Source organism: Salmo trutta, chromosome 31, assembly GCF_901001165.1.
Source record: "Salmo trutta chromosome 31, fSalTru1.1, whole genome shotgun sequence".
Taxonomy (NCBI): domain Eukaryota; kingdom Metazoa; phylum Chordata; class Actinopteri; order Salmoniformes; family Salmonidae; genus Salmo; species Salmo trutta.
Window position 1 is genome coordinate 21,297,882 of NC_042987.1, and position 9,592 is coordinate 21,307,473.

At 40.1% G+C, this 9,592-nt stretch overlaps 1 protein-coding gene and 1 long non-coding RNA gene across 6 annotated transcripts in view; one reads left to right on the forward strand and one right to left on the reverse strand.

Annotated features, from left to right (window-relative positions):
• LOC115169744 (E3 ubiquitin-protein ligase RNF31) overlaps nt 1-1,087 on the forward strand; it is a 38,464-nt gene extending 37,377 nt beyond the window's left edge. For all 3 annotated transcript variants that reach the window (XM_029725659.1, XM_029725658.1, XM_029725660.1), the window contains exons 22-23: nt 66-231; nt 325-1,087. In XM_029725659.1, the coding sequence (XP_029581519.1) occupies nt 66-231; nt 325-375 (217 nt within the window). In that variant the 3' untranslated portion in view covers nt 376-1,087. The remainder of the gene's footprint in view (nt 1-65; nt 232-324) is intronic.
• Nucleotides 1,088-7,910: 6,823 nt separating this feature from the next.
• Nucleotides 7,911-9,242, reverse strand: LOC115169250 (uncharacterized). 3 transcript variants are annotated; one of them, XR_003870823.1, is made up of 5 exons: nt 9,218-9,242; nt 8,664-8,694; nt 8,454-8,470; nt 8,256-8,329; nt 7,911-8,002 (listed from the first exon to the last, which is right to left on the reverse strand). It is a non-coding gene; the product is annotated as an uncharacterized LOC115169250 (long non-coding RNA). The 3 variants fall into 3 exon arrangements; XR_003870825.1 differs by lacking the exon at nt 9,218-9,242 and adding an exon at nt 9,049-9,196; XR_003870824.1 differs by lacking the exons at nt 8,454-8,470; nt 9,218-9,242 and adding an exon at nt 8,535-8,568 and having other exon boundaries at nt 8,664-8,754.
• Between the last annotated feature and the right edge of the window lie 350 nt (nt 9,243-9,592).

Genomic DNA, 9,592 nt, shown 5'->3' on the forward strand with positions numbered 1-9,592 from the left:
TTCCCATGAAAAACATGAAAACATGCCTAGATGTAACTAACTGGTTTTTACCTAATCAATTCCAGGAAACACTACAGAGAGTACTTGGTGAGTCTCATCAACGGCCATTCCATCGACCCGGCCCCTCTCTTCAATGCCAACGAGCTGGTTGTGGCCTGTCGGAGATACCAAGTGGATGATGCCCGGGGGGAGATGGAGGACGACCTAACGTACTATCCTCGAATGCTGGAGGTTTGCTTTGATGATCCTTGTGGAGGGGTGTTGGGTATTTTTCTAAATATTTAGTCACTTGGTTTAATCATTTCTCATCTAATCTTATTTCAGAAACTTATTGATGAAGTACCACTTGGAGACAAGGTTCCTCGGAAAAAATGAAAACGACTCGTTTGTTTGCTTTTAACAATCAAGTGTTTTTAGTATTGAGTGTTGGGATTTAGACTCAAATCACCATCAAATGTCTTTGCGTCATTGTGACTGTTACACCAAACAGCAGAAAGCTATGCTTATATCCCCATGATTGAGCTACAGTTATTTATGAATCTATATTTGGGGTAAATGCTCAGAGGCACATTATTTTAAATCAGAGGTGTGTGTGTGCACGCGCGTGTAACATTTCAAGACATCTTTAAATAACCTGTGATATTTAATGGCATCACTTCATTGCACGCAGTCTGTAGGTGCATGCTCTTAACTGTATCATTTGTGAATAAAAATACTTGAAACAGTTCAGACACAGTCTGCAATCAAAAGTTCAATCAAACTCTTATGGTTCTCAGTCATGCTCTTTATCCAAAATGTTCCTTGTATGCTTGCTGTAAGGCAGGTAGTTGTGTCCTCAGAGTAACTGCAAGGTTGACATAGTTACTGGACATTTTTCGGGGGGTTAGATCAGCACAGCCCCTGCTGGCCCTGAAGCTTATTGAGCCAGTGAACTCAAGCTTGATGAGGAGGAAGGATTCTGCTTCAAGACAGGACATTTCAAAACTGGAGATTTTTTTCCCCCTCCAAGTATCATTGAGAACTACAGAATCATTACAGTAAATTAATCATACACCATCATTAACAATAAACTTCAGATTTTACTCGATATTCATTGTTTTCCCTTAATTGCTTTTGCCTTCAGTGTCAATGAATTATGACTGAATACCTCTTTGTGTAAATTGACTATGACTAATTTGGGACTGATTTATAAAGGATTTGACCCACAGTGTGTTGCAGCCCCAAGCTGTATGGTTACCAGCTACCGTTATTACCTGGTCAGACTATGACATACACACAGAGTAAGAACATTACTATTTCAAAACATCTGAGCATGAGTAAGCCTATTTGTTGACAACTCAAATATGAATAATCATACTTTTGTTGCTGTTTTCTCTCCTCCCATACTAAGTCAGATGTGTCAGCCACTGACATGGCTGCTAATGTCTTGTGCTTGTCTCTGTCTCTTGGATGTTTGGAAGCATCCCTTGTCTGGAATAGATATTGGTGCAGCAGCAGGGTCAGAGATTAGTGGGGAGGGGGCAGGGAGAGCACGCAGGGTTATGGGTACTGCTGTGATGTGTCCTCGTGCCACAGGGCAGGATTTGGAACAGAACAGGGCACACTACCAAGAGACAGACATCATATGTGTTCCCCCTGCTAAGGTTAACCATGAAATGTTTTCATGACAAACCACTGTGCTGAGACTCCCACTAGAGGGCAGACAGGGAGAAGGGAGAGAAGCCTCTGAAATCCAGAAAATTCGGCTTCACTCTCGGTTTCTCTCTTCAAAGACAGAATCTGAGGGAGATTTTGGGTGAGGTTGTTCTCTGTGTGATGTACTACCTGGATGTCCAGGGTGGAGAAGTAGCTGTTGAGGTGTTCAGGGTCGTTGATGTCAGGTTCCCAGCAGACGGGACACGCCATGTCTCTGATGTGCTTGTCTCTCACTGCGATGGTGAAGTGCTGCTGGAAACAGTCACAGCACACCGAGCACTGACAGGAGGTCAGAGACTGCATCTGAAACAGGAAGTTGAAGAGAGAGCGAGAAAGGTGTATGAGAGTTGTGGGGGGGTTAGATACTGCAACAAAAAAAAAACAGAAAAGCTTATACTTCATTTTGAACAAAGGCAAGCTAGTACTGACATGCACGCAAACACCCACAAGTCCCCCAAACACACAGAGCAGGAACATTAGAATTGTGGAAAAAGCATTTATTCTACACCAGGTTTCAATGTGCTTATTGATTGACTTATATTCTCACTGTATTTTAATTAAAGCATGTTTAAAAAGGATCAGCCTTGACATTTTACGGTCAAAGACTTTTTCAAAACATCTGAGCATGAGTAAGCCTATTTGCTGACAACTCAAATATGAATAATCATATTTTTATTGCTGTTTTCTCTCCTCCCATACTAAGTCAGATGTGTCAGCCACTGACATGGCTGCTAATGTCTTGTGTTTGTCTCTGTGTCTCTTGGATGTTTGGAAGCATCCCTTTTCTGAGATAGATATTGGTGCAGCAGCAGGGTCAGAGATTAGTGGGGAGGGGGCAGGGAGAGCACGCAGGGTTATGGGTACTGCTGTGATGTGTCCCTGTGCCACAGGGCAGGATTTGGAACAGAACAGGGCACACTACCAAGAGACAGACATCGTATTTGTACCCCCTGCTGAGGCTAACCATAAAATGAACAAAATAGGACAGTCAGTACACAGCAATATATTTTCTGACATAACTCACACTCTCAGGCCATGATATTTACGTTAACCTAACCCAGAATTGTTGTCATAACACAATATTTTGTGCTCTAGTCAAGCTAGACACATTTTGTTGTATACACTCTGGAAATGACCTCTGGTGTAATGTGACTGAAGTTGGCATCTCAGTTGGTAATACTGGGGAGAGCAAGACTTTTTAATATGCACAACACCTGTTTGACCTTCATTATCTTGCACAACCAGATAGCAGCCCTGCAAAGCAAATCTATCTGTGGAATGATTATCAGCCAGCTGTGTCAAAGTAAATTGGCTCCATCAGATAAATTCAAATGAGAACATTCAGTGTGTCAAGGAGCAAAAACTTAAAGATGACAAGTGAACTTCAGAGCTGCCAACTTTCCTGCATTGGCCGTGAGATACATTTGACCCTTCTCACGCCACGCCTCTTATCTCACGCATTGAAAAGTACTACTTTTATTTTTCTGATTAGTCCATTGTATAGTCAGTGCATTAACTTTTCAACTGGGCCTGCAATTTAACATCACAAGCGGAACCTCATTGTCCTGTTGCATTAGTCCCTTCATTTGGTGAATGGCATTTAGGCTGTGACAACAGAAAGGCAGCAGACAAACCTACAGTATCTTTTAGATGGGATGTTTGGTAGGGTGACCTGATTTGGAACTTGATATTTTTGACTGATAGATTGTGAACCCAAATGTGTCCTTTTGATTCTATATGGGGGACAATAAATATAACAATTAGTTGGTTAGGGTGTAAGTGTGGATTAATGTAATCTTGTTTTCAGATTTTATTATCTATTAAGTCTCATCAGTGGAACAATTCTCATTTAACAATGGACTAAAATATAGGGTAATTTGTGTGCTTGTCAGCAAAAACCCTACTGTTATTCCCCACACTTACACTGAGTGTACAACACATTATGAACACCTTCCTAATATTGAGTTGCACTCCCTTTTTTCAGAACAGCCTCAATTGGTCGGGGCAAGGACTCTACAAGGTGTTGAAAGCATTCCCCAGGGATGCTGGCCTATGTTGACTCCAATGCTTCCCACAATTGTGTCAAGTTGGCTGGATGTCCTTTGGGTGGTGGACCATTCTTGATACACACTGGAAACTGTTGAGCATGAAAAACCCAGCAGCGTTTCAGTTCTAGACACACTCAAACTGGTGCACCTGGCATCTACTACCATACCTTGTTCAAAGGCACTAAATATTTTGTTTTGCCCATTCACCCTCTGAATGGCACACATACATAATCCTTATCTCAAATCTTAAAAATCCTTCTTTAACCTCCCCTTCCTCTACATCAGCTTTCACCTGGTCAGTCTGTGATGTGAAGAGCAGGTGTTTCTAATGTTTTACACAGTGTATTTTATTATTCCATTTCTTCACAATTTTTCCAGTGTAATCACATATTTTAAATCTGATATGCCTACTTATGTCTTTGAAAATGAATTATTCATTCCATTCATTCCATGAATAACTGATAAAAAAAATAAGGATTGGATATTAAATGCTCCAGGCGTCAAATATAATTTGACATTTTACTATTGTGCATATGCTAGGCAGAGATGGTAGAGGGACTCATAAACACATATTTTGTCAATGTAAAGTAAGATGATGGCAAGGATTTTCAACTGGCATAAACCACTTGAATATGAATATTCATTCCATTTTTCTTGAAGGTTGGGTTATTTTGAGAAATTAATTGTTATATCAAGAAAATGGTCAAACACCCAGCACTTGGGAAACATACAGTACCAGTCCAAAGTTTGGACACACCTACTCATTCAAGAGTTTTTCTTAATTGTTTACTATTTTCTACATTGTAGAATAATAGTGAAGACATCAACTATGAAATAACACATATGGAATCAAAGAGTAACCAAAGAAAGTGTTAAAAAAAATCTAAATATATTTTATATTTCAGATTCTTCAAAGTAGCCATCCTTTGCCTGGATGACAGCTTTGCACACTCCTGGCATTCTCTCAACCAGCTTCATGAGGTAGTCACCTGGAATGCATTTCAATTAACAGGTGTGCCTTGTTAAAAGTTAATTTGTGGAATTTCTTTCCTTCTTAATGTGTTTGAGCCAATCAGTTGTGTTGTGACAAGTTAGGGTTGGTATACAGAATCCCTATTTGGTAAAACAGCAAGTCCATATTAAGCAAAGAACAGGCTCAAATAAGCAAACATAAATGACAGTCCATCATTACTTTAAGACATGAAGGTCAGTCAATATGGAAAATTAAGAACTTTGAAAGTTTCTTCAAGTGCAGTCGCAAAAACCATCAAGCGCTATGATGAAACTGGCTCTCATGAGGACCGCCTCAGGAAATGAAGAACCAGAGTTACCTCTGCTGCTGAGGTTAAGTTCATTAGAGTTACCAGCCTCAGATTGCAGCTCAAATAAATGGTCCCAGAGTTCAAGTAACAGACACATCAACTGTTCAGAGGAGACAATGTGAATCAAGCCTTCATGGCCGAATTGCTGCAAAGAAACCACTACTAAAGGACACCAATAATGATAAGAGACTTGCTTGGGCCAAGAAACACGAGCAATGGACATTAGACCAGTGGAAATCTGTCCTTTGGTCTGATGATTCCAAATTTGAGATTTTTGGTTCCAACCGCCTTGTCTTTGTGAGACGCAGAATAGGTGAATGGAAGATCTCTGCATATGTGGTTCCCACTGTGAAGTATGGAGGAGGAGGTGTGATGGTGCTTTGCTGGTGAAACTGTCTGATGTATTTAGTTTTCAAGGCACACTTAACCAGCATGGCTACCATAGCGATACGCCATCCCATCTGGTTTGCACTTAGTGGGACTATCATTTGTTTTTCAACAGGACAATGACCCAAAACACACCTCCAGGCTGTGTAAGGGCTATTTGACCAAGGAGAGTGATGGAGTGCTGCATCAGATGACCTGGCATCCACAATCACTCGACCGCAACCCAATTGAGATGACTTTGGATGAGTTGGACTGCAGAATGAAGGAAAATCAGCCAACAAGTGCTCAGCATATGTGGGAACTCCTTCAAGACTGTTGGAAAAGCATTCCAGGTGAAGCTGGTTGAGAGAATGCCAAGAGTGCAAAGCTGTCATCAAGGAAAAGGAAGCTACTTTGAAGAATCTGAAATATAAAATATATTTAGATTTGTTTAACACGTTTTTGGTTACTACATGATTCCATATGTGTTCTCATAGTTTTAATGTCTTCACTTATTTTACAATGTAGAAAATAGTCAAATAAAGAAAAACCCTTGAATGAGTAGGTGTCCAAACTTTTGACTGGTACTGTATATCAGAGGTGGCCAACCCTCCTGGAGAGCAAGCAGGATTTTCTTCCAGCCCTATTTTAAAGAGAAAGTTCACCCAAATTACCAAGTGTTTGTGTCCTTACCTTGAAAGCAGTCTAAGGACAAGGAGACTGGACAACAATCCCTGCTTCCAACCTTCCCACTATTTCTCCCATTAGCTTGTTACCCATCTCATTTCATTACTGTCAGAAGAAAAAGTTTCAAACACCCCAAAAATATGTGCATCCCCAAAAAATCTCGAACAGTTGGCGAATTGTCAGTGTTCATTTAACATTCAAAGCATCCTGAGTACTCCCTACCTGTGGTTTTAATTTTGTTTTAAAAATGTCCACCTCAGTCATAGGCCATGTCAAAATACAGAATTGAAGGAAATTAGCTTTAGAAGGTAAAAAAGAAAAATGTCTAGGGGTTGTGCCAGGGGGAAATGAAATTCACATAGAAAATCTCACAGCAAGCTTTCTTTAAAAGTTGGCAGCCCTGGAACTTGAAAAACACAAATAGAGTATGATCCAGGGAGAACATTGTAAACATTAGAAGCATGAGACCATGAAATACTGTTCATGTAGTGGAAGGTTACTTTCTTTACGGCAACATCATTAATCACAGTCACCACATTTCCATCCATCCACCCACAGTTTTAATGCAAATAAAGTCCTACCATATAAACACAAATCATGACAGCTGTGATGGAAACAGGATGTTTCCTTACAATTTTAGAAATGTCTACAGGTAATTTGTTCGTTTGACATGGTGGGATCTTTTTGTGTCTGTAAAATGAATTATGTGAGAAATGGCAGTGGAAACATCTTTATGCTCAAATATTGATATAACTTGGAGTCATGTGATGATATGGTGTGTGGTCCTCCCACTACGACTCAGGAACCCATGCAGTTAGGCTACAGATTAAATAAAGGCTGAACTTCACAGGGTGGTGAAAATGCAAGGTGATGAGCTTGATGCTCCTTTCCAATAAAAATTGAGGGTCCTATTCTGGTGACATGATGATCGATGCTTGGCTGCCATTTGACAAATAAAAATAATCTCGCTCTTCTGTCCATAATAATCTCAGCACTAACCTGGTTTCCATCCAACCATCCCTTACAAAAAACATCTACAGGAATCCTGCATGAAAAGTCCTGCAGGAATCCTGCAGAATATCCAGTATATCTTACAGGTTTAGGAAGTCCTGCAGGTATCCAGTATATCCTACAGGTTTAGGAAGTCCTGCAGAATAACCAGTATATCCTACAGATTTAGGAAGTCCTGCAGAATATCCAGTATATCCTACAGGTTTAGGAAGTCCTGCAGAATATCCAGTATATCCTACAGGTTTAGGAAGTCCTGCAGAATATCCAGTATATCCTACAGATTTAGGAAGTCCTGCAGAATATCCAGTATATCCTACAGATTTAGGAAGTCCTGCAGGATATCCAGTATATCCTACAGATTTAGGAAGTCCTGCAGAATATCCAGTATATCCTACAGATTTAGGAAGTCCTGCAGGATATCCAGTATATCCTACAGATTTAGGAAGTCCTGCAGAATATCCAGTATATCCTACAGATTTAGAAAGTCCTGCAGGATATCCCACAGGATTTTCAGGGCCACTTTCTGTAGGACAGAATTCATGCAGGAATCCTGCAGGACACACTAGGAATCATGCAGGTAGTTCTGCAGGAATTGTCCTATAGTAAAATGGCACACAAATCCTGTGGGATATCCTGTAGGTAATATTCCTGCAGGTAATTCCACAAGATTTTCAGGGCAATTCCTGTAGGACAACCTGCAGGATCCTTTCCTCATCCTTCAGAGAATTCCCTGTAGGAGAATCCACATTCCTTCAAAAGAATGGACAGGAAGCGCAAGACATTAGATTGCATGGCAATTATATTATTATTCAATGCAGCAACAGCAGATGTGTTTGATTGTCCATTTCAACCGCACTGTATGAAAGATAGTTCCTAGGAGATAGAAAATATGAGATTTTGAATAAATATGGTAAAAGCGTATTTTGTAACGAGTGAGCGTAAAGGTGACATCACATGAACAGCTTATGTGTATTAGTGTGAATGGAAAAGGATGTCTGCAATGGTAAACTTGGTGATAGTTGGTTTTAATATGGCTGGTACATCAACAACATCTGTGAGTACTGCTATGCACGTGTTAGAATCCATTTTAAAGGGAGAAATGAGAGGCTGAAACTGTGTGTGTTACCTTCGCCTGCATGGCTGTCCAGTGCTGCTTTCTGTGATAGTCAGTCTCACTGTTGTTTATAGGCTCTGTCTTAACTGGGGAGGAGAGGAGAGAGATGAGAGTTCAGAATATAACTGCTGATATGTGTGTGTGTTAGATGAAAAACAGCAACAAAATAGTGCAAATTATATACTGTAGTAGTAAAGGAAACCTACTCACCTTTAACTAGTAGACTACTGGACAAATGAGACCACCAGAAACAGATTCATTAGTAAATGTATTGTGTTATCATGCACTTACCAACTCTAATGTGGTGTTTTGGCCTCCTGCTGAACTGTTAGAAATAGGATAGAGTGAAATGCTAGGTGTGTGTGTGTGGTTTCTGTGATCCCTGTAGTCTAAGCTGTAAGGGAAAAGAAAATAACTCACATGGTTGAGGTGGGGAAACTGTCCAAGCAAGCTAAAAGTAAAACAGAAAGTGATGTTAGATTTCAATTTAAAATTGATACATGTATTTAAACTATTTGTTAATTATGACCAGAGCCTATAAACAAAAAGCCTATAAAAAAATTCATTATAATGTATTTCAGTGAAAATAATGTGATATTTCATAGAAAAACAATGTTGTAAACCCCTCTTTACTAATTAAATGCAATCACTTCCTTAGTTATGTACATGAAAGGTCATGATCAGTCATGTGACTTGGTTACCATTGTCAAGTGTTAGCCAAGACGCCATTAGCCTAGTAATAAAATCCTTACATGTAATTGCCAGCATTTTGGAATTTACGTATTCAAATTCAAAAGGCACTCACATCTGAAATATCTTTGATGCAGGTGCATGGTAACAGTTGAATAGCATGAGAAAAAAGAAACCTGCACACTTCTCTTGTTTGTATCACTGCTCTTTATTATGCTTTACGTATCGGCCTCAAGGCCTTTGTCAGAGTTTTTACATATTGAATTCGATTATGTGTTACAAACCTGTTGTACAACCCTGATCCCGCTCTCTCTCTCTCTCTCTCTCTCTCTCTCTCTCTCTCTCTCTCTCTCTCTCTCTCTCTCTCTCTCTCTCTCTCTCTCTCTCTTTCCATTGGCAGTTCGATCAGTCCCTCTTTTTGCTTGGCGTATCCAGAACGTGGGCGTTTATAGTATCTGGCAGATACAATATCACTTGTAGTGATGATTTAGGGAGCTAGGGCGCAACAGAAATGCTGAGTTCAAAACTGGAAACTGAAATCTCCGACTTCCGAGCGCTCAAGACAGCTAAGAACTCGGGAAACAAACTGGGAAAAATCGTTATGGACGGTCATCGAACTTTGAATTCAAAGTCAGAAAGTCTGGCATCTTTCTAAAGCT